Genomic DNA, 24,924 nt, shown 5'->3' with positions numbered 1-24,924 from the left:
CAGATTGAAACATTCCTGTAAATTTAAGATAAATTGGTCAAAGATTAATATTTCTTTCAATGCCAACATTGTTCTTAGGAGATTGAGGAGGATGAAGGTTGTTCCAAGAAGGAAGGTCATATCAGAATTTAGACATAAAGAGAGATGCTACAAGCGCTAGCAATGATGTAAAAGACAATACAGACTAAATCTTACAGCTTACACGATTATCTCAACAGGAGATGAGGCAAGGCTCCAACTGATCATCCAGCAATAATTATCATGCCAATATGGTTGCCTCAGCATGCTCTTCATCAATTCAAGTAGCAGGACTACACAAAAAGCAACCATTGAGCCTGACCAAGGGGTTCACAGTACCAAGCAAGAGCACCACCATCAGTTACATGGTATCTGATTCATCCTTGTTATAGGCCAGTGGAAACTCATCAAACTGCTCTGAGACATCACGACCCTGTCCAATGCTCTTCAGAGAGTGGTAAACCTTGTACATTGAGAGCCTCTCCCTCGGGCGAACCATGATACAGGCAAAAGCTATCTTCACAAACTCATCGATCTCTGAATCATGGCCATTCCCACACAATGACTTGTGAACAACATCACCAATCCGACCGGAAGCTTTAAGCTGATTTATCCAATCCACCAATGTACCCTTGAATCCTTCACCTGCCGCATCACTCGTGACAGTTGCAGCCTCCTGCCCGCTCACAAGCTCAAACAGTATCACACCAAATGCATACACATCACCCTTCATGGTAGCAACTGGATTGCTTGCGCACTCTGGGGCGACATACCCATACTCCCCAAAGTCCCCATTCAGGAAGGGGCTTGTATCTCCACCCTCGCCTGGTGCCATCCGGACCAGTCTCGTGAGCCCAACATCTGTGATCCGAGCTTCATAGTCCTCATCCAGAAGCACAGCACTTGAGCTCAGGTTCTGGTGAATTTGTGGAACTTGGAACCCATGGTGCAGCCATGCAAGACCGCGCGCCGCCCCGACGGCAATCCTGAGTCGTGTCGCCCAATCCAACGGTGCCTCCCCCGGCTCCTTCAACACTGAAGAAAGAGCCCCGCTCTCCATATGCTTGTACACAAGAAGCCGCTCATCCTCGACAACACAGAACCCCAGCAGCGGCACGATGTTAGGGTGTCTCAGCTGCCCAACCCTTCCCATCTCTGCCCGGAAAGCCTTCTCCGACAGCGGGCACGAGTGCAGCCGCTTCACCGTCAGAGCGGAGCCATCACGGAGCACGGCGCGGTACGCTGTCCCTGCCCGTGAGCTCCCGGCCACCACGATGTGGCCTGTGCTGAAGTCCTGGGTGGCTGACATCAGGTCGGCGAGCTTGACCTTGACGATCGGCTTCTGGAACAGCGAGACGGGAGCCAGGCGGTTGTGCGCCGCACGCAGCCGCTCCGTCCACCAGCTCCCGTCCTCGGCAGAACCCCCGCCGGACTCGCTGCCCCCGCGGCGGCGGCGCCCGCCCTTGCTCTTCCCGGTGCATCGCCAGAAAAAGAAGGCGAGGAGCAGCGACGCGGCCGCTCCGAAGACCCCCGCGGCGATGACGATGCCGAGGCCGGCGCCTCCCAGCGGGCGGCCGCAGCGCGAGGACACAGGGCGGCCGCACAGGCCCTTGTTACCGGCGAAGGACTCCTTGCCGAAGGTGGCGAGCGGAGCCGGGATCTGGCCGTCGAGCCTGTTGTTGGAGAGGTCGAGCGACTTGAGGCGGTCCAGCCGCCCCAGGGAGTCGGGGATCTGGCCGGAGAAGGAGTTGCCGGAGAGCTTGAGCGAGTTGACGAAGCGGCAGTTGGCGAGCTCGCTGGGGAGCGGGCCGGACAGCTGGTTCCCGGAGAGGTCGAGGTTGACGACGAACGGGATCCAGTCGCAGAGCGTGGACGGGATTTGCCCCTCCAGCGCGTTCCCCGAGAGGTCGAGCGTGGTGGCGCCGCTGCAGAACTGCAGGTCGGAGGGGATGCTGCCCTGGAGGCCGAAGCCCGCCAGCGAGAGCTGGATGATGCGCAGCTCCTGCGGGTTCCAGCACGTGACGCCGCTGTAGGAGCAGACCGCGCTCGAGGAGAGGTTGTCGAAGGTCCACGACGAGAGCCGCCCGTCCGGGTCGCGGAGGCTCTTCTTCACCCCGCGCAGGCACCGCACGTCGTCCTCCTTCGGCGTCGCCGACTGCGCCTCCGCCGTCGCCGCCGCCGCGGCGGCGAGGAGCACGGCGACGGCGAGGAGCGGGAGGCGAGGCGGCGGCGAGGGAGGCATGGTGGTGGTGGTGGGGGTGGGGGGAGTGGTTTGACCAGGTGGGGAAGACCGGGGTGCGGGGGTGGAGCGGATGATGGGGAGAGAGGGAGAGAGGGTGGGGTGGTGTGGTTTTTGGTGGGGTTGGGTTGGGTTGGGTTGGGCTTGCGCCACTGCGCCGGGGTGAAAAGATTGGGGGCGTGGTGACCGAGCCACAGTGGGTGGGGTGACCTGTCGTCAGTGACAGTAAGCGCGAGACGCGCGTGGTCTTATCTTTTTTTGCAATTTTGTAGCTTATTTTAAGTTGATTTTAGATTTTTTATCTTCGTTTATATTACTGTTTTATAAGTAAAATAATATTTATAAATTATATTCTAATTGCTAATATACTGCTTAGTTTATTATTATTATTATTATTAGTCAAACAATGAGTCCATTGGTTTTTGGTTGTTATTTTCTCTCTTATCCGTTGAATTTCGAGGAACGTGTGGTCTATGATGTAAGAGTAGTATAACAATAATAAAGGGTTTTTAATCATGACGTAAAATTTGTGCAGCTAGATCTTATGGAATGTGGATGCGTCTCCTTTCCACCGTGTCATTAAATTAAGTCCGAGCTGAGTAAAAATTAGCGCTTATAAAGATCATTAATGCAAGATACACATTTATGATTTGTGAGTTATTTTGGTTTGGGACAGGATTGACGAAGTTATATGATTGACGCAATAAATAATTTTTTGGTAGGATTTTTTTATGCCATGATAATAAAAACCCAAAGATAAGTTAGAAAAAGAACCGCCTATATTAATTCTGAAAATAACATCGTAAAACTCAATACTAACCTACAACTTATAAGCTAGAGCCTAAATGAGCAAGAGCTCTTTGAGAAAGTGGATGTGCATCTAAATTGGATGGTCACGGTGCATCTCATCCGTAGGGTATGAACTATGGTTAGAGTTTTATTAGTTTTATCCTCAAGTTATCTGGCAAGGCACATAGCCATTGCATGATTTATAGTCAGTATAAATGAGGACTCTTTTTCTTTACTTGGTTTAGCTATTTTTTCTTCATTATCCAACATTTATGGAATAAAGCGTACCATCCTCTTAATTTTCAGAAGTGTTGATTGTGTGCTCTGGGTGAGATAACAATAGCCGAGAATCTGGAATATATTCGTTACCGTTCTAATTGAGCAAAACTCTTATTCCAAAGGGTGTTGGACACTATTATCGGTGCTCATTTTAATCAATTCATAACTACCATATTCTTTTGAGGTGTCTCTGTAGGAAGAAGTTTAAGTCTCTCTTTTCCTATTTTTAAGGACCATTGTGTAACTTTTTATATAACGTTAATTTCTTAGATAACATATAAGGATGTATACAAATATTCAAGTAAATATAGCGTTGAACTTCATGACCTTAGCCAAGTGCTAAAATCCTTCGGAGCAAATAAAATGGTGTGTATCGTTGTTAGTCATGACCATCGATTTGGCCGTAGTAGGGGCCTTCCCCGTGAGACCGCGTAGTACTGTACTCTTCTTTCTTCCTTTATCTTAGCTTGTCACCGGTGGCAAGGAGAAATGATCCATTTCTCATCATAATAAAATAGTTTTTAGGTTTTCTTGAAATAGTCTTTCAAGCTACATGGTTTGTGACTTTTCTTACGATGATATAGAAGTGCCTATCTATTAGGCTACCAATGATCTAGTTGGTATGCTCACTTTAGGGTATAGGTTGCGACTTGTTTAGCGATGCTGGTTTACTGTCCCGTCAAAAGAATGAAGACGGTGGTCGATACTTGTACATAGGTTTGTATGAGTGAAGTTGTTCAATATGTTTGTATGAATGAAGTTGTTCAATATCGTGGCTATGTTCGCCTACCCGTATAGCTTGTCATAATCCAATACATAGAGCATCTCTATTCTATTTTGTTAGGTCTTTTATTTATCACTTTTGTGATGTTGTAACATCTTCTCTTATTTAATCCTCTCTTGATATGAAATATATATAATACATTATGTTTTATTATGATTGGGTTTCAACAGGTAATTACTTCCTTTGTACCAAAATAAGCTTTTGCACTAGAGGGACTATTCTATTACACTACAATATTCTGTTAGGCTATTTGACTTAAATATAAAATTGATTTTATTATATTCTTATAATTATACTTTTATGAACAAAACCATGGGTATTGTGTATATATTTTTTAAAAAATACATAGGTTTTCTAGCGTGTGACAAATACTACATGCATTATGGACTTATAGTTTTATAAAAGCACACTTTTAACCAAACATGAGTGATAAAATTACATGTAAAATTATACGAAATTTATAAGTTATTTGACACATCGTATATAAATTGCAACTACCTAACATCAATCATTTTAGTTTGCTATAGTACCAAGCTAAATTGGTTAATTGTATGGTTTTGTGACGTGGGGGCAAAACTCCCCCAGTGATCTCCTGAAATCTACTCCTTATATTGTTTTTATACCGAGTGAGTATATATATTTGACATATTCAAAAAAATCCTTAAAAAGGGAACTTTGCCAACCTATAAAGTAGTATAACCTGTGTTTCTCGTTACAGGCAACTAACCCCCTCTTGACAACGTGATTGCTCAAGGCTTGAGGGCACGAGCCAGCTAGCTAGCTTTGCAATAGCCGAAGCAAGCCGACGCGCCGGCAACGCGGAACCGGGGCAGACGACGCGCGCCGGTGTCTCGCCGCTGCGCCCGTCCACGCACGCGTCGTCCGCGGCGACCTCTCTACTGCACGGATTTTTCGGCCGGCGAATTTGCCGAATTGGGCCCTCCACCCCCCCCCCCCCCCCCCCCACTAACTTTTGGCAATACTCCGTGGGTGTTCACCAAAGTTGGAGCAGCAGTGGTTTAGGTTCCATTTTAGCTTCCTTCCGTATAAAAAAAATGTTAGTGGTAGTTTAGTTTAGTTGAGATCTTTATTGGATCCGTTGAAAGGCTGGTTTCCTATATATGTTACTATTAGATTTTTACATTTCTACTCTTTAACGTGGTTCAAAAGTTCAAGCTCAACGGAATAACTTAAGATTCAAAGGTTATTATACTCCTTTTGTCATAAAATATAATTTATACGCATATATTCTCAATTAACTAATCACAAACTTCTACTATCGAAATTTTCCATCTACTCTCTCTTCTAACCAATCGATCACAAACTTTTTCCATTTAATTCCACTAATTTTATTAATACACGTGTCCATCTCTAAACTTTTATATTTACGTCCACATATATTCGTAAGCTATTGCTAAAAAAAAACTAATTCTGATTGTTTACTTCAGTAAAGGTGTCCAACCAACCAACCATCCATCGTCCAAGACTATACTTTGTAAGGGAACAGCTGAACAAGAACATGGAACCCTACCTTGGCCCCTAACCAGAGTCCAATGACAAATTCTATAACAGCTTGAGCGAGGGGCCGGGGAGGGACAGAGACATGCTGTAATAAACGAAAGAAGCTTCCTTCACTCCGATATCTCATCAGGCTTCGAGTCCAAGCACCAGCGATGTGCCGTGCGTCTGTCATCTCATGAGCATGCGGCCGAGGGAGAGATGGGCTGTCACGTGAAATTTCTGCGATTTGCTGGGGATTTTCTCACCGTCTGATCGGGACGTTGCTTTTGGCCGTGGCGCCTGCGCTCTTTAATCTAGATTTTTCTTGAATTTTTTCTCGTCTTTTATATGCACGCATTCTATTACTTTTTTAAAAATAGTTTTTTAACTCTATAATAGTTAATTTTATTGTTTACACTATTAAATAACTATTATAAAAAACAAATAATATTTTATAATCCGAAGAGAACACAGCTGCAGCTTCGTTATAGCAGCAACTTTTACCGTTTCAAAGGAAACACCGAAAGAGAAGGTGACACTTTAGCCCCCAAATGGCACGGCATGGGGCTTAATTACTTAGTACGGAGTAATTAAGATGAAGCTGTTAGCAATTGATTTTTCTGAGGAAACTATCGCCAATTGATGTGCCTGTGTGATTAACTGCTTATTATGTGCCTTGTGATGCCTAAAGCATTTATAGAGAAGAAAAGGTGAGGCCAACAATGACATTTTGTTGCATGATTATGACTACATTAGGCTAGACGAGGAAATGACTATATAAAAAATGGACTGTTTGTGAGCCTAACAGTGACACTTCATTGCATGATTAGACTACATTTTAGCTGGATAACGAAAGCACTGTAGAGACACTATTTAGTTTGTGGGATATATATGGCCTGTTTGAGGGAGCTTCTCCCAGTTACCGCTTTTTCCAAAAGCTGTTTTTATTGGAAACTGCCCCAAACGATCCATAGCTTCTAAGAATCTGTAGGTATAGCTTCTAGAAAATAAACTGAGAATTCAGAAGCTGGAGAAACTGGGTTTAAGAGCTTTTCCAGATTCTCAGAAGCTAACTACCAAGCAGCTATTTCTAAGAAGCTAAAGCTTCCCAAACAGACCCATAATTGGCTTATGCACGCTACAGAGTAGGAGTAGCATTTCATCTTTATACTTTTGCTTTAGGCTTAGAAGCCAACTTTTAAATTTCAACCATAAATTTAGAATTTATTTTAAATTGTTTTATCACATTTTATTTCTAGCATTTACTTTTAGATCACTAAAAATATAAAAATATTATTTATAAATTATTTTTTCACTTGCAAATACGTCGAAACAAACAAACAAACAATGACCCCACTGTGTGCGTGCCTGTTGAAAGGCTGAAACATCTGGGAAAGCTCTATGCAGCAGGAGCCATGAGTGCTGTGAACTTTTTATTTTTAAAACATTTTTAATAAATAATTTTATTACTAAACCTCGAAGAAAAATGTTCATACAACGAAAATATTTACCTTCGATGTTTAATAATGAAATTACTTATTAAAAATATTTTAAAAATAAAAAAAATATTCGAGTGCTAGACTACTGGGGGATGAGAGCCTCAAATACTAACAAATGGGAAGAACATCTCCAAGTATGCTAATATTTTGTTTTTCAAAAGTTTGTATCGGGTTCATCTAAAAAATATTTGCCATAAAATTTATTGCCCCAAATTTAGGACACAAGTTATTTAATTTTAGACATGTGTAAGTATTAGGAATGCTTTTATAAACCTGTTAGTGATATATTTTCTTACTTAATTCTCAAATTTTAGTTTTAGGGATCAATTTTAGATATATCTTGGAGATGCTCTAACACGAGAGGAAACGATTGGCAAAAGGCAGGAAACCAAGTGCATGCCATATAAGATCAGCAGTAGCTGTCCTCCGGATATGGTCTGCTTTACCATGACCACGGTAGATGGTCCTGTGCAAAAATATTCATGACAATGGGGTTCTGTGGTCATCAACAGTAACAAGTTGAAACAATCTGTGGCACAAACAAGTCTTGGGAGAACAGATGACGTGGAATCTAACAGAAACATTAGGTCACAAATCACAATGACCGAACCATCCAGCATGCTTTATTAAAGTTAAACACGGGTATAACGTACCAGGTATCAGAGAACAATCACTTACATTCACGGAGAGCATGTCACAGGTGTTACGTTGAGAGAGCTGAAGTCAACTGCCAGAATAACTCAAGAGTCAAAGACCAAGTTGATGTTTGTAGGATACTAATATGGTCTATCATCTAGTAGATAGGTTACTGCAGACTCTACTGATGATGGTTTTCAAACTGAATTATGTAAGCAGTTTATAAGTAACAGTAAGAATGCTTCGACAATCAAAGCCCACAGGATACCGGTATTGCTAAGCTAGAGTGACAAAAGTGTAAATATATCTGTCACACTCCAATCACTGCATAGAAGATGAAACTACCTCTGTACAAAATTGTGTAAAAGTTAGTCATTCTATGATATAACTAAAAAGGTAAGCATACAACAGACTAGTGGCATGATGTGACAATGCACAACAAAGCCAGCCAATTCGTATGACAATAAACAACTCGCCCACCATAGGGGAATGAAACAGTTATGTACCCAAAAGAATGCATAAAGAATGGCTTAGTCCATGGTCATGTCAGTACTCCTAAAAATCTCACAGGTGCAACTTAGTTCTCCACATACACCCTACAACCTTCTTAGGAGATGGATCCTTCGGTCCTTTGTCTCGTTGCCCAGAAGTGAAATACAACCAGCCATCCCAGTATCCTACCAAAGTGGTCTTGATTCGGAAAGGTAACCGCCCAATAACGGTCCATTCCTGTATGCAAATGTAGTTTTAGTAGCAATAGAAAGTTGACAAGCCAAGGAAATTTGTGAAATATGCAGTGTGTATTTTCCAAAGTTCCCTTTTCACCATGTTTACATTCTACTAATTTACATTCAATTCCTGGCTTTATAACGTTTTATGGATATATTTTATGCTGAAAAGGTGTATCAGGTTTATGTGCTTATAAACAGAAGAGTGCCCAATAATCATCTAAACCACCAAAGGACAAACAAACAAACAAATAAACAACAAGCAGTCAATAGGTGACGTTTCCTGTCACATTCGCTCATTTGCTATCACTATTGAAATGTTTGATCTGAATGAAAGAGCAAGGAATGGTGTGTACCAGTGTGTTCAAGTTGAACCGAAACACTTCACCAACTAAGACCATTTTTTTGGTTATTGGGTGCTTTTCTGTCGTTCCTCCAGCAATAATGAGAGAATTGTTGACATTCACCCAAGCAAACTCTATATGCGAATCTGGCTTTGGCATAGGTGGAAGTTCTTTCCACTTCATTTGATCATCAAGCATGTATACATTGCTGTAGACCACCTGCATAGGCAGAAGATTAAAATGACTAGAATATTCAATAGAAGTGGGAATCCAAAAGTTACAAGAAAACAATGAATATAGGTCTCTAGAAGTGTAACATTCACGATGTGCCAAAACAGGTTAAAAGTTCAGATTAAAAATTTAAATCACCATATATTGGGTAATGCATCGTGCATCACTGCCTTCAGCTAAACCAAACTTCCACTATTCATTGTTAAAAGTAATTGATAGCATGCTAAGTTGTTTTGACTGTGTTTGCTACTGCCAGAAATGGATTCTTGTCGAATTTCAAAATGTACAAATTCCTATACAGTGTGCAAAAACTAGCATTTATAGTGATTGAGCTACATATCAGCATACCTCACTTCTTCTAACACATTTAAATATAGGAGATCCAGGTTTGGCCATAAAATCCCCTTCTTGGCCACCAATGACGAGTAGCTTGTCATTAGCAACAACACAGGCCCTGGTAGCAAGAGAAAATCATGATTAAGTTGCTATGCTAACAGCAGTACTGTTCTCAGAAACATATTACAAATATTAAAGCAAATCCAAGGGTGTTTTTAAACTAGTTACCCTTTGAAATGTGCTTTAAAGACTGGTCAAGAGAAACCGAGGGTGAAAGCATGGAAGCACTATCATGTATGGCACATGGGAATTTCTTTGTATGCCATGCAAACAGATTTCTGGTCAGACCTAGTTTTAATTTAGATAATTGGTAAATGAAATAGCTTGGAAGCATACATATTGACAGGAGCATCATAAAAGTCTGGATACACCAGATGCTAAACAGAAGGACCCTTTAGGTATATAACAACATTACTTTCCAATGAAAATGAATAAATGACACCAACACAAATCATAGGGATGGGGAACCGTATAGACCTATGAGGGCCGCCACGTGGGATTGGTATTTCACTCCTCCACTCGCTCTCCAGAGCTTTCCCATCCTTTACAGCAAGGCTCCAATGCTCAAGTCCAGGTTCGTGCCTATCCTCCTTGCTGCCACCCATCACATGAAGCCTGCCTCTCCAAAGTTGTGTGGCTGGAGCATATCTGAACAATAGATTTAGGATTAAGAACAAATAGGGGCTCAAAACAAGATTTCTTGTTCCTCGACAGCATAAAAGCTGACCAAATATCCAAACTTCAAAAGTAGTAGTAAGATTTTTCTTGGGAGGGGGGTGACCATGCAAGTACAACAATGTCTAAATACAACACTCTTTGTACCTAGGAACTGGCAATGGAGGCAAATCATGCCATTCTTTTGTTGCAGTGTCCAGAACAAAGTTTCGAGCAGTAGGTCCCCTACATTGCGGACCATATTGTCCTGTTACCGCATAAATAAATCTTCCATCTGTAACCATCCCCAAATGTGAATGAGCCATTTCCTTTGGCATATCAAACCTCCCACCCCATGTATTATCTGAGAAATTGTAAATATCCACATGGGAATGCACCTGTACATGGAAAACATTGGAAAAGGTTAAAAATGATAAACTTGGTGGCATCTTGAATTAATTCATGGCAAAGTCTGTTGTAGAAAGAAGTATCAACGAAATCAGCTTTCATCTTAAATTTTCAGTCCAGAAAAATTAAATATGTAGAAAACACATTTCATCTTAAATTTTCAGTCCACAAAAATTATATGGGATCTTGTTAACCAACATACCTAAGATTCTAAGTGCTATTGTATTTTACTAAGGAACATCACGGTTGGACTGAATAATTGAAACAATAACAGATGAACTTTCCACAAATTTCATTCATGTTGTTCAGCTTAATGTCATATGCACATATAGATTTATGCTGGCACAGTTGATCGGAAACTGTAGCAAATGAGGCTATGGAGCATTGATCATTTATAAAAACATTGAAATATAATGTGAATTGATCTTTAACTAAAATCATGATGCAAGTAGCAAACTTGACTGATCCAAAACCAAATGTCCAATTAGAGTTCTAGGTTGTTGATTGCTGAAAAGGAACAAGTAGAATATGTTAATGTAGCCCCTACTCCCCAAGTAAAGATGTTACATGTTATATGCTGTTCTTCAGCAAATTAGAGATTTTATAAAATAGAAGGAAAAAAGAACATAAAACATAACTGGATATAAAAGATAATATGTATTTTTTTCTCACATGGTTAATGGTACCATATCCAGCAAAAACATATAAGAGATTCTTAATCTGCATAGCAGCACCATCCAAACGTGGCACAGGTGCTTCAGCCATCTCCTCCCATTCTAGCTCTGATGCCGGCAAATCTGCAAAGGTTGCATTGATGTCCATGGAACCTACAGATACTTTTCCCTTTGTTTTCTGCACAAGAAAATAAGAAACTGATTACTTAATAAAAGGTCAGCTTGAAAATGCCATACAAACAAAATTATACAGTCTTAATAGTATAAGCCATTATATTATATATAATAGAACTAATGAGAAGGTAAAAGATATTCGAATGAAATGCATAAGTTTTTACATTGTTTACAACAGTATTGCCAAATTCATGTGGTATATACACAACTAAGATACCATACATAAAGCTAAGCGTACTCTGAGATGGGTAGAACGGAGATACTACAGTAGATGGTACGAAGGCTGGATAGCGTAGATAGACAAAAACTGGCAGTCTAGCAAAATAGGCTATTTTTTTCTTTGTAGTTTTAGTTTCATCCGGCATAAGATCAGAATGAAAGTCAGTTAGCTCCACCAAATGGTGAAAATGTTCATGATTTAGCATGAGTTTGCTGCTTCTATCCATAGATCAAATAGCTCTTCTATGTCTATGTTAATTGAAAGACACGCAAAGATTTTGCAGGCAGTTCTCCTAAACATTACAGTTCGCAAACAGCTCTTCACTCTGAAAGCTCAACCAGAAGTTGCAGGCATGAATGCATGATCAATTTCTTCCTCCACTAAGAAGTAGCAATCATGCGGTACAGTTGATCACTATACCCAGATCCCTCAGGAAGCAATCAACCTACTACCAACGTCTATGCCTAAACTACAGCTGATTAAGCAGGTCATTTGTGTCGAGGGGAAGATACCGATCGACCATAATTTGGTCTACCGTTTCCAATCAAAACACGCATATGCACCTAATTCTGATCAGATCCCACTAATCGCGCGCGACTCCTGTACTACACAGAACACTACACTTGAAGGGCAGTGGAGGCAGCAACCGAGTGTGCGTGAGATGGGGAAGCATATCACCTTATCCACCAAGGACGGCACGGGGGCGGCGGGGCGGGCGGGGAGATCGAGCCTGGAGGACCAGGCGGCGGCGGCGGCGGCGGGCGAAGAGGGGGAGGAAGAGGAGGAGGCCCAGAGGAAGTCGGCGACAAGGACGAGGCCGAGGATGGCGACGACGGCGAGCGCCATCAGGTGCTTCGAAGGGGGCGCCTTCGGCACCGCCGCCGCCGCCGGTCTCGCCATCGGCGGGGTGGTCAGATGACGCGGCGGCGGCTGTGAGGAGTGGAGTCTGTCGGTGGCATTAACGCCGAACCGATGGCCCAAATCTCCGATTTTCTCGGCGAGGCGAGGAGTGTTTCGAAGTGAGACGGTGAGGGAGAAATTGGGGCAAAATTGCTGCTCTACTCCGTCCCATATCATAAGGAGCACGTATTTTTTATAAATAAATAATTAACAATAGTTTATAAAAGGTACTACGCATTAGTTAATAGGTGGGGAATACGGTAATACGAAAGTTAATGGTTGAAGAATAAAACAATATAAGAGTCGATAGATGCGTTGCATTAGTATCATACAGTACCTCATATTTTGGAACAGAGTTTAGAGTTAAAATACCTTATATCTTATATTATAGGATAGAGGGAGTATTATGCTATTCTTGAAATGGTTTCACTGTAATGTCACTTTTAGCTTTGGTTTTTGCAAAAAATATTTATTCTCAAATTGGTGCAACACGCTTAAATGTCTTCACTTGTCCTAAAAAATCGATTTAGGACTTTTTGGTGAAATGGTATTTGTGTCATTCGCCCATTGACCGAGTACATACTCAATTCACCATGCAAATTTGACTACGGAGGAAACACAAAACCCTAACTTAAATTTTATAATCATACTGTGATTGATGTAAATTCTTTAAACTACCCAAGTATTATTGGAGCCCCTACAATGATGCTTGAGTGGTGTATTGATGCATTTATAACTCTGGTTTATTTGTTCTATGTATTTGTATTTTGGTTTGTAATAAATATATGACCGGACTCAAACACCTTATTTTGATATTATTTTTCAGAAGACCGTGGTGCAACGCTGCTGCTGCGGATGTGGTCGCGGTGGAGCACCGCCGCCGGAGGTGACAGGAGCCAACCACGCGTGATGTTGATCCTCAACCACTTCAAACGCGAAGGTGGGGCGATAGTAAGCACCGCCTCGCCTATGTCGCAGAGACGATGGTCATATACAAGGACATCGTGCAGGTCCATAACGAGCTGTGGTGGTGCGCGCTCACCTTTGGCTATGTCACACAATGGTCGACCATGCACCAGCAAAAGAACACGCTCTTTACGTGTACTCGCTCGGCAAGGTCCACACACTGACGTCGTTGCTTGAGCAGTTCCACACCACTGTCAATCGAAAGGCCTATCTTGTCGTGTTCGGTGATGCACTCACTAGTCACGGGGGCAAAACAGTCCAAGATTGAATTAAAAAAAAGAAATCCAATGCAAAGTTGCAGCAAATAGAGAAATGATAAAAAAAAAAAGGTGATAATGATATTTTGGAGAAACTCAAATCCGAAATGGCATAACAGACGAAACCCACCATTAATGGCATTATAGCAAATTTCTCGAGAGCGTGAGGTAGATAGCCATTCTTAGAAGGGTCGTAGGCACTGTCGAACAATGAGTGAATGCAACCTACTTCTCCCTGCGACGAGGTTATGTAAAACAACCAAGTACGTAGCCACCATTAACCTAACCATCTTATTTTTTTCACCTCTATTTATACATATAACCCAAAATTGAAATTTTAACTTTTAAAGTTGATTTTGAGATTTTTTATCGTATTTTATTTTCAATATTGATTTTTATATCGCTAAGAATATACATATAAAAGTATTATTATAGATTATTTTTTATTTACAGACATGCCGTTTGTAGAAAAAGTCAAACAATCGCCCCGGATTACATCGTTGTCATCATCACTAAGTAGGTTCATGCACTTGATTCATTCGGGTTTGCACTTTCAAGTCACGTTCCTACTGTGATAACATTAGCCTCGCTGCCACTGCTCGATCTCCTGTCCACTGCATCCAAAAACTGAAAAACATAAGGATCGAGAGCTTGTAATTTGTTCGAAATATAAGGGATCCTTTAAAACAAAGAAAATTTGGAGGAATTTTGAAGTGTTAAATTCCTATGGAAAAAAACATATATGACCTTTGGAACAACGGAGCATCTCTTTCTAATTCTTTTAAATTTCCTTAATAATGTCTCGAAACGTATGAATTTTGGAATATTTTCAACATGAAGTTCAATATCATATAAACATTCATTTGTGTTGGTTTCTCACTTCTAATTCCTACTACATTTTTCTTATGCTCAATACAAATGGTTATTCTATAATTTTTCATATGTTTATTCAATACATAGGATTTAGAGTGATAGGCTCCAATCAGGTATTTTCCCTATCCATGCGTTTTGAGAATCATGCATTCAAAGAATCCCTAAGAATGTATTTACCTATCTTCCAATCTCATCGATCACAAACCATGTCTTATTTAACTCTCCCCCTTTTCTTCCTACCTCAACCATTCTATATACCAACCTTAATCTTAAAGAAAAAACCTATACAAAGTTCTTATATTGCTGGAGGAAGAGTTGTAATATGTGCCACGGCATCATCAAGCTGATGACCTCATACCTCAGTCTTCACCTGTCCCTCCCTAGCATATTTAAATTACACCGACAGAGATAAAATCGAACATGTTCCAAAATAAAAGTTGAAAGAAGCAAAATAAAGAAATTATTAAAACGTAATATAGGGATATTACCGAGTGTATAGGTTTTTGAAATACTTTACCAATCATTTTTAATATAGGATTTTGGCATTTTTTTAGAGCGATGCCATCAAGCTGCCAAGGAATTTTAGATGCGGAAGAAAAGGCATTTTAGCCACCAACTGAACTGAGAAAGTGCACGACGTACACATATGGCCCGGCCAGCCGAAACTTTTCCTCCGCATCCAAGCCCATTGGCACAGAAGGTTTGCCCGGCCCAACGGCTCGCTGTCCGTCCGGCATCTAAAGCCCAGAGGCTAGAGGCCGGAGCCTGCGTGCATGCGCGATCATATCGAATCGTACATGCGCAACGACACGCCGGTGTGGCATTTAACTTTTTCGTTACTCTTAAAAATAGTTGATAACAGATTTATCACCTATTATTTATGTCACATGGGTTCTTATGTGTCTATAATATATGGGTCTAATGATAACCATTTTTCTACCTTAACTCTTAAAATTCAGTTTTAGTGATCAATTTTAGACATTTTTTAGAGATACCGTAAGTATAAGTAAAGTCTAATAAGGATGGGCTAAAGTGGGAGACTGTGGCAGCTAGCCAGATATTTAAAACCTTCAGTGTTTTTCATTTTTTTTTTGGTCTAACCGGCTGGAAGAGATACATCGAATTCTCATGCAGGTTGGCACGGCGGCACGGCACGGCACTCCTCAATGGCAAGTATGGAGCGTGGATAAGGAGAGAAACAGCAGAAGGCAGAAGCGGCCAAATGGCTGCCGTTGGAGCCACTCTCGCGCTCTTCTTTCTCGGTACGTATACGTAAGAGCCCATGCACACACGCGATCGATCGAGCTGATCGGTATGACGCGGCGCAGCTTGCTTGCCTGGCCGGCCTGCCTTATCGCAACCACCTTCGTCTCACTATCGTTTGGTTCATAGAATCACACATTTTGTTAACGAAAAATAACTTAGAAATAAATATTTATATGCTTTTATTGTGTAAAAGCAAAGACTTAAAAAAATAAATTATAAAAAACTTCAAAATTAATTCTAAATTTAAGAATATAAATTTAAATTTTGGTTTATAAGTATAATCGGGAGCGAAAAGATGATACGATGTTTCCATGCACGCTGGTGCTGGTGCTGCACCGTCATTCGTCTCATCCGCGATCCTAGGTTTGGCTGTGTCCAAAGATGGAAAATAAAAGATTTTTTTACTCTTATAACTATTTAATTATGTAAATGACATAATTAAATTATGTATATTTAAAAATCTATTTAAAAAAGATAATAGTGTAAATTTTTTATAGTATATATATATGATCTTTTTAAGAAGCACGGATGTAAAAGCCGAAAAAAATTCTGAAAGAAAAAAAAACTCAGAAAACAAGGCGGTCGAATCTCGCGCTTCATCGGTGGATAAAAGCAAAGCGCTACCAGGTACACACAGGCAAAGGCAGCCTTCTTAGGTTTCTCATGAAACAACCACGTAGTGCGATAAGGCCCATTAATCAAGCTGCTTAGCAACGGAGCGTGGCCTTGTTTTCGTCTTTGGTGAGGCTTCAGTTGTGTTTATAAACCTGGATGCTGGAGCACTTCTTGATTCACAACCCTTACAAAGCAAACTCTATGGTGTTACTCTTCTGAAAATTTAGCCAGATGCTTTGACATTAACTATAAGGATAAGAAAGGCACATGTGCGAGTTGTATGATCGTGCAAAAAATATTAGCGTCTGTGCAAAATTTAGCATCGTGTTGTCTAGCAAAATTACGAGATTTCCACACAGTCCACTTGAGTGGTACTGTACAAAACTAGCTAGTGCGATCTTGAATTCTTGCGAGAAAAATGACAAAACTTTAATCGTGTTCAAATCTTACACTACCTCTCGCATATAAATCTCCTCCATGATCACCGAAGGAAGCGCACTCTCCCTCGCCCAGCTGCACCACTCCCCATTTCTACTCACACTCGGCTCGATCAGTGCTCGGACGAACACTCGACGCCTCCATGGCCGCCGCCACCAGCAGCAACGCGGCAGCGCCGCCGTCGTACGACGCGCCGGAGGGCGTGGACATCCGCGGCCGGTACGACCCGGAGTTCGCGGCAATCCTCACGAGCGACGCGCTGGCCTTCGTGGCCGGACTGCAGCGCGAGTTCCGCGGCGCCGTCCGGTACGCCATGGAGCGCCGGCGGGAGGCCCAGCGGCGGTACGACGCCGGCGAGCTGCCCCGGTTCGACCCGGCGACGAGGCCCGTCCGCGACGGCGACTGGGCGTGCGCGCCCGTGCCGCGGGCCGTCGCCGACCGCACCGTGGAGATCACCGGCCCCGCCGAGCCGCGCAAGATGGTCATCAACGCCCTCAACTCCGGCGCCAAGGTCTTCATGGTAAGCAGACCCGCTGCAACACTGCTCGACCGGCGCGCGTCGTACGTAGTGGGATCATCGTGACGAGGCGTGGCGTGTGTGTGCGTGCGTGTGGGTTGCTAGGCTGACTTCGAGGACGCGCTGTCGCCGACGTGGGAGAACCTGATGCGCGGGCAGGTGAACCTGCGCGACGCGGTGGCCGGCACGATCACCTTCCGCGACGCGGCGCGCGGCCGGGACTACAGGCTCGGCGACCGGCCCGCGACGCTCTTCGTCCGCCCCCGCGGCTGGCACCTCCCCGAGGCGCACGTCCTCATCGACGGCGAGCCGGCCATCGGCTGCCTCCTCGACTTCGGCCTCTACTTCTTCCACAACCACGCCGCCTTCCGCGCCGGCCAGGGCGCCGGCTTCGGCCCCTTCTTCTACCTCCCCAAGATGGAGCACTCGAGGTAGGTACACACCCATCCATCCATGGCGCACAGTACGTGACACTCGCACACAGCAGCTCGTGGTGATCCGAGGGCGTGCAGGGAGGCGAGGATATGGAAGGGCGTGTTCGAGAGGGCGGAGAAGGAGGCGGGGATAGGGAGGGGGAGCATCAGGGCGACGGTGCTGGTGGAGACGCTGCCGGCGGTGTTCCAGATGGAGGAGATCCTGCACGAGCTGCGGGAGCACTCGGCGGGGCTCAACTGCGGCCGCTGGGACTACATCTTCAGCTACGTCAAGACGTTCCGCGCCCGCCCCGACCGCCTCCTCCCCGACCGCGCCCTCGTCGGCATGGCCCAGCACTTTATGCGCTCCTACTCCCTCCTCCTCATCCGCACCTGCCACCGCCGCGGCGTCCACGCCATGGGCGGCATGGTCAGAGAGCTCGCGATTCCCTCCCCCACGCCGGCGATGATTGGCCTTGCTGATGATGTCGTGGTGCTTGCAGGCAGCGCAGATTCCGATCAAGGACGACGCGGCGGCGAACGAGGCGGCGCTGGAGCTGGTGCGCAAGGACAAGCTGCGGGAGGTGCGCGCCGGGCACGACGGGACGTGGGCGGCGCACCCGGGGCTCATCCCGGCGATCCGGGAGGTGTTCGAGGGCCACCTCGGCGGGAGGCCGAACCAGATCGACACCGCCGCCGCCACCGCGGGGAACACCGGCGACGCCTTCGCCATCACGGAGGAGGACCTGCTCCAGCCGCCGCGAGGTGCGCGCACGGTGGAGGGCCTGCGCCACAACACCCGCGTCGGCGTGCAGTACCTCGCGGCGTGGCTGTCCGGCTCCGGCTCCGTGCCGCTCTACAACCTGATGGAGGACGCCGCCACGGCGGAGATCAGCCGCGTGCAGAACTGGCAGTGGCTCCGCCATGGCGCGGCGCTCGACGCCGGCGGCGTGGAGGTCCGCGCGACGCCCGAGCTGCTCGCGCGCGTCGTGGAGGAGGAGATGGCGAGGGTGGAGGCGGAGGTCGGCGCCGAGAGGTTCCGGCACGGCCGGTACGCGGAGGCCGGCAGGATGTTCAGCCGGCAGTGCACCGCGCCGGAGCTGGACGACTTCCTCACGCTCGACGCGTACAACCTCATCGTGGTGCACCACCCCGGAGCATCGTCAACATGCAAACTCTGAGAACCTGAGCAGAACACGATGCCATGCCACCATACACATGTACCAGTTCCAGAATAATGTCCTCGTTGTCTAGCTGTAGCTGCATGTAACAAGGACGAGGCTTCATGTTTGATATTACCCCAGTTCTTATTCCCGTGAATTCCGATGAGTGCTAATAAATATTGACAAATATATAAAACATTAATATTAATTCATTGATTAATTTTGATAAAACCAAAACATATTATAGCAATATGAAACGGAGAGAGTAATAGAACATACTGATAGAAGGTTAAGAAGGTTAACAATCTCATCTTTTCGGTTTTGTTTATACTAGTAAGCAAAAACCATAAATTTGATGTTGATTTAAGGATTTTTTTATTATTTATTTTTAGACCGTCGAGAATACATATATAAAAGTTTTAGTTACAAATATGTTGTTTCACCTTTTCCTTAAAAACCAAACAATGACCACCTAACTATCTCCCCATAACTTCCCCAAGTACATTGCTGTTTTCTAATGATGGTGTGCACATCTATACTAACTCCAGTTTGATAATTTTGGTAGTTTTAGGGCTCGTTTGAATCCTCCGTGCTTTTGTATTCCGTGCTTTTTACAAGTCCATACTCTGTACTATTTCACGAGACGAATCTATTAAGCCTAATTAGTCCATGATTAACGAACGTGATGCTACAATAAACATTTGCTAATCATTGATTAATTAGGTTTAAAAATTTTGTCTAATAAAATAGTCTTTATTTATACAATTAGTTTGTTATCTGTCTAAATTTAATACTCATAATTAACGTCCAAACATCTGATGTGACAAAATCCAAACAGCCACTTAGATAATATAATGACATGGTCTTCTATATTTATGACCGTATACAATAAATAAATAAATACTTTTATTGAAGTACAATTTATGACTCATCTGTACATATTTACATATTCTCATAATTTTAAACTCCATATTTTTAAAATTATTAATAGTCAAAAATTTAAAAGTTTAACCAGGCATTATCCAAAAAAAAGAATTATGGAACTGAAGAGAGTACTTATTAAGTCAACATTTTTATTTGATTTGTGTAAAACAGAGAATAGTTCCTGTTTGTTAGCACCAAAAGTTCTGAAATAGTATCAAATATATCAGGTTCACCGAGAGAAAAGAAGCATTTCAGAGGAAAACAGGTAGTATGAACTATGAACGACAGTAGAACAGCATGCGCATGTATGCTACTGCCCAGGAACAAATTTGAGACATTTGTATGGATTCGATCTAAAAAGCACGACACCGTACTAAGTAGTAACCTAAGAACAGTAATGCAGTACAGCTTAAAATATCAATACGTGCCAGAAAGCAAAGCTGATGGCATGACCACTGCCAGTTGTATAACAAGGGTTTGATCACATGAGCTTCCAGTAAATTTCTACGATGTACAGCACCAATTGAGCTACAACCTACCTCCTACAACGCAGATATAGACCGGTTAGGAACTTTAGTATAGCCATAAAACTGAACATTTGTACAAATCACATCCAAGAGGTGATTTCAGTTTTCATACTTCACCACCCACCAGAGATGCGAAATGAGGTGATCAATTGTAGCAAATACCTAAGAGCAATGCATGTCTAGGAACTCCATAAAGCTAAGCGCATAACAACAGCTATGAGGATTCCAAGGATGCAACCAGCCACAACCTGACATTAAACAAAAAAGAAAGAAAATACATTTAGATTACAAGAATATAACATATATCTAGCGATGATTCTGATAAAAAGGTATATAAATACGTCAATCAAAAGAAATGTCCAATCAGCAGATGTGAGAATGGTAGTAGAAAGGATGTAAAAATGCTAGGCCACATCCAACCACAGGCGCATTCTAATCTTCTTTCAATGAAACAATGCACAATTCTCTTGCATATCCTAAAAAAAGAGTGAAATAGATAATGTATCTGTAAGATGTCTTATGCATTAACTGTAAGTTTATTTTTTAGAGAGGTTTTAAGTGCATGTTAATAATAATTAGTTTGTATCATACCCATGAGATTTTCAAGACTCACATATATAAAGGTTCTACAAGGCATATCTAGTATCTTCCTATATGCCTAATAGATCTTCCTACTGTTCTTTCTGTTTTGAATATCAGTTTATACTTACAAGGCCACAATAGCTAAATAACAACAGATGCAAACCAAGCTAACCTGAGGAACTGTGTGTCCAAGAATTTCACGCAGTGGCTTTGTCTCTGATAGTGGATGCTCTTCTGGTAGCTCATACACAATTTGATTCAATACCTGAAAGATTTGCATCAACAATATTAGTATGCTCTGGCTTTAATGTTGTGGAATTTACAACAGAGCATATAATTCAGGTTGCACTTCTTCACTGGACTATCCAAATCTAAAATCAACATTGACGGTGGAGTGACCAAAAGAAGAAGACCATTTCTTGCAAGAAAAGGTCATTTCACACTTCAAAATACAGTTGGTCATTATCTGAGTTTCTCGTCCGCATAAAAGTGAAAGTTAAAGAGTTCAGGCCAAACAGAACTGAAATATACAATTGTCATTATCTAAATTTCTTCTTTCTGTAAAAGTGAAAAGGTCCATGAATTCAGGCCAAAATATTGATCCAACAAGAATATCAAATTTATTAGCCTAACAAAAAAAAGTTCAAAGACCAGAAGATTAAAGGTGACTTATTAGCGCAACAAACAGCATTGCATGTCAAAAATCTACATTCCATCTATATATAGTCAAATTCTTTTTATTAGTCCATGAGATATAATCAGAAGCTGCTACGCAAAATTCTCCCATTCTATTATATCCTATTTAAACAGAAGGCTTAAACCTTTCAGGATGAGAAAGACAACCTCTGCCTGCTTTCCAGCATGTAAGCGAACTCCAAAGGCGTCATGCATCACCTACAAACAAGTTACAGAAAATAAGAAAAAATAATAATGCAAACATAAACATTTTACGAAAAACAAGATATTTGCATTTCCCGACTACATAGAACTGTTCAATGAAGCGGAGGCAATGGATATTGTCATGGAAATGAATTCGAAAAGGTAGCTTCGAGATTTACAGGAGCAAACCCAAATAGAGTTCAGTGGTGTATATGAGATTTAATTTTTCATTTGAAATTCCATTCATGTCACTAAACTATCTCGTTTACATGTAGGCTTAGACCATATCAAATGACAAAAATGAGATGATGGCAAGTTAGTGGAATAAACACATAAATACCCCATCTAAATAACAATGTGCAAACTGCAAAGTACTTTATATATGCAGAAGAGCATCTACTTATGTGAACTTAAAGCAATGAATGCAGAATTGTCTCATATTCTCCTCTATAATACCATAATCATGCAACAGAAGCAGCTAAGAAAAAAAATAAAAATCAAGAATCAAGAGCATCTACTCACCACACATGCAATAATTACTGAAGTTGCAAAGGTGGCGCTACGATAGCCTTCTTGGATTCCTATGGCCACTGCAAGTGCTGTCACTGTGGCTGAGTGGGATGATGGCATCCCCCCAGAAGCTATAAGTTGCCTGGCATCCCAACGCTTCTCTTTAAACCTACATCAAATCAGTTAATCAATGATGAAGTAATTATTTATGAATTTTGATAATACAATAGGGAACCGATAAACATTATTATGGTATTGCCCTGTTCTTTTCTGACGTGTTAAAATGCAGATTACTGGTGTTCAAGATTTTTGTTGTCCCTTCTCAAATTCAGATTGAAGACAGTAATAATTTAAGAAAAAGCAAAATACTGCGTATTCTCTAAATTTCTACAGGCTGGCAAAGCTTTCACGGGGTTGTATGTAGTCCTCAAATATACTGTTCTTGTTTCATTCCTTACTCTACTCATTTCTAAAGCACCTTTTCCTCTCCATCCTTCATGAAATTTGAAATGTAGATCTTCTCCAGTTCGAAAACAAAAGATCATATCCTGATGTCAATTCAATGTGTATTTGTGTTTGCGTCTTTGATGAACATCATGTGATTTCAGAAAAAACTTGTGCAACACAGCATATTGTATTGTGCAGCACAAATGTGAGATATTTGATATTTAAATACAAAAATAGGCCTATTTCATGTCTGATACCCCATAACAGATACCAGTTAGTGTCTTAAATCTTCCAGTAGTATCAAGGAAGACCATGCTTACTTTAATTAATTATAAATTCAATAAAATTGCTATTTGCAAGAGATCTGAACAGCTCTTGCCTGAAAGTAGAACCAACATGACTCATAAAAATGTATCAAATTACCCCATAAAAAGTCCAGATGGCACTCAAATGTTCTCAGATTATAGTAGTAGGATAGTAGCAAAACACCCCGTTATTAACGACGCTCAAGCAATGCTCTCAACTAGTTGTTCACGACAAAACGTACCAAAAAACAAGTAAGATAATTTTGCATCGTGCAACGGCACTACAACAGCCGTCCGACATTCACATCATGCTGGATTTAGAATTTCGGCTCTCATAGAGAAAAGTATCCTGATAAAAGCGGTTTACCTCTTTAGAGAGGCAGGTTGACGCAGACCACGCTATCGAAACTCGGCAAAACACAGAAATAGTCAAATAGGATCTGTGTAACCTCCGACGATCTACGGACTTACTACAATCCAAACCATGCCAGGAACAAACAAATCTAGCATGCCTCAGCTCGTCGTATCCCTCGAATCTCAATTCTCCAGCTCGCCCCCCTTGCTTCCGCCGCCAACCCATAACCACAACCCGCAATCACGAGGCCACACGGTTCGTAGTACCGATTACGCAATGCTAACGCCTTGCCAACACCACCAGGGATCAAACTGACAGCGCAAAGGAGCAGCCGCGTGGAGGGGCGCGGCCACCGGGCGGGCGGGCGGGCGGCGCAGAGGGCATAAGAGGAGAGGGTGGTGGGGTGTTGGGGGCCAAGGGCGGCCAACTCGAAACTCACCAGGTGGTGAAGAACTTGGAGGACTGCGCGAGCGCGAACGCCACGAGCGCCGCGACGAGCGGGTAGTTCACCACGGCGGTGGCGGCGGCGTCGGTGCTCATCTCCGCGGCGCGCGGGAGCCTTCGCTTTCGCCTTCTCCTCCTCCTCGAAGTCAGCGGAGGGGAGGGGGAGGGGGTTTCGAAGTCGAACTCCCCGCGAGGAAGCAACGAGAGCGGCGAAGAGAGGAGAGGAGAGGAGGGGAGGCTTCTGGCTCCGGGGGTTTAATGAATTGTTTGCGAGTTTTTCTTTCCTAGTAGGTTGTTCGTGCTTCCCCGGTTGTTTTTTTTTCTTTTTCTTTTTCACTCGTCAATCGTCATCAAATATCTAGAGCGAATATTCCTGTAATAAGTATGGAATGTACACATTTATTATGCAGCTGTTCTTTTTCTAAAACATGGACACCCGTATACATATGAATGTATAGTCTATCCATATAAATACCTACAGATAATTAGACTATCACATTCAAATCATATGCATGTTGTTTAACATGAAAAAATAACAACCATAAATACTTAATCAGTTACAAACATGACATATGTAATAAATATAAACGTTAAGCCCAAATTGATAGGTTGCACCACAGGAAACCTAATGAGCTAAACTACGGTTTATTTGCACAACCGTAATATTGTAGACCAATACACCTCTTATTGCAAATGTACTGTTCTAGAATATGTATAAATTTAGTTTAGAGTGTGTACTCATTTTTTTTCCAAAAGGTTGTGACATGTATGTAAGCCTCGTTTCAAAGGGAGGTTTCAAGATTTTTTTTTTTTTGCAAGTCGAACTGTTCTTTTGGAAAACCTAAGGAGTTCTTAGATCAATTATTTTTTGCAAGAACTCATTGAAAGAGTGCGATGTTTTATAATTACTACCCCATCCAAAAAAAAGATTTCTGAGTTTTCTTGATTAAGCATTTGACCATACGTCTTA

The 24,924-nt window shown here is 42.6% G+C and overlaps 4 protein-coding genes across 5 annotated transcripts; 1 reads left to right on the top strand and 3 right to left on the bottom strand.

Moving 5' to 3' along the window:
- Positions 1-16: 16 nt before the first annotated feature.
- LOC102715300 (probable inactive receptor kinase At1g27190) lies at positions 17-2,316 on the bottom strand. The gene has a single exon (XM_006653484.2). It carries the CDS (start codon positions 2,258-2,260, stop codon positions 380-382), a length of 1,881 nt encoding a protein of 626 aa, XP_006653547.2. The 5' UTR covers positions 2,261-2,316; the 3' UTR covers positions 17-379.
- A 5,288-nt stretch (positions 2,317-7,604) lies between these two features.
- On the bottom strand, positions 7,605-12,615 carry LOC102706835 (kelch repeat-containing protein At3g27220-like). Its single transcript, XM_040522920.1, has 7 exons — positions 12,252-12,615; positions 11,178-11,357; positions 10,266-10,495; positions 9,921-10,091; positions 9,396-9,501; positions 8,829-9,035; positions 7,605-8,473 (listed from the first exon to the last, which is right to left on the bottom strand). Exons 1-7 carry the CDS (start codon positions 12,471-12,473, stop codon positions 8,309-8,311), a joined length of 1,281 nt encoding a protein of 426 aa, XP_040378854.1. The 5' UTR covers positions 12,474-12,615; the 3' UTR covers positions 7,605-8,308.
- A 4,352-nt stretch (positions 12,616-16,967) lies between these two features.
- LOC102715015 (malate synthase) lies at positions 16,968-19,192 on the top strand. The gene is made up of 4 exons (XM_040523693.1): positions 16,968-17,408; positions 17,511-17,836; positions 17,918-18,248; positions 18,322-19,192. The coding sequence occupies exons 1-4, from the start codon at positions 17,031-17,033 to the stop codon at positions 18,997-18,999; spliced, it is 1,713 nt and encodes a 570-aa protein (XP_040379627.1). The 5' UTR covers positions 16,968-17,030; the 3' UTR covers positions 19,000-19,192.
- Positions 19,193-20,108: 916 nt separating this feature from the next.
- On the bottom strand, positions 20,109-24,216 carry LOC102706556 (uncharacterized membrane protein YuiD-like). 2 transcript variants are annotated; one of them, XM_040523294.1, is made up of 6 exons: positions 23,950-24,192; positions 22,416-22,572; positions 21,858-21,908; positions 21,187-21,279; positions 20,595-20,680; positions 20,109-20,447 (listed from the first exon to the last, which is right to left on the bottom strand). In XM_040523294.1, exons 1-5 carry the CDS (start codon positions 24,048-24,050, stop codon positions 20,612-20,614), a joined length of 471 nt encoding a protein of 156 aa, XP_040379228.1. In that variant the 5' UTR covers positions 24,051-24,192; the 3' UTR covers positions 20,109-20,447; positions 20,595-20,611. The 2 variants fall into 2 exon arrangements, with proteins under 2 accessions (XP_040379228.1, XP_040379227.1); XM_040523293.1 differs by having other exon boundaries at positions 20,315-20,680; positions 23,950-24,216.
- Between the last annotated feature and the right edge of the window lie 708 nt (positions 24,217-24,924).

This window comes from Oryza brachyantha, chromosome 4 (assembly GCF_000231095.2).
Source record: "Oryza brachyantha chromosome 4, ObraRS2, whole genome shotgun sequence".
Taxonomy (NCBI): domain Eukaryota; kingdom Viridiplantae; phylum Streptophyta; class Magnoliopsida; order Poales; family Poaceae; genus Oryza; species Oryza brachyantha.
This window is presented reverse-complemented; position numbering and strand designations above follow the sequence as displayed.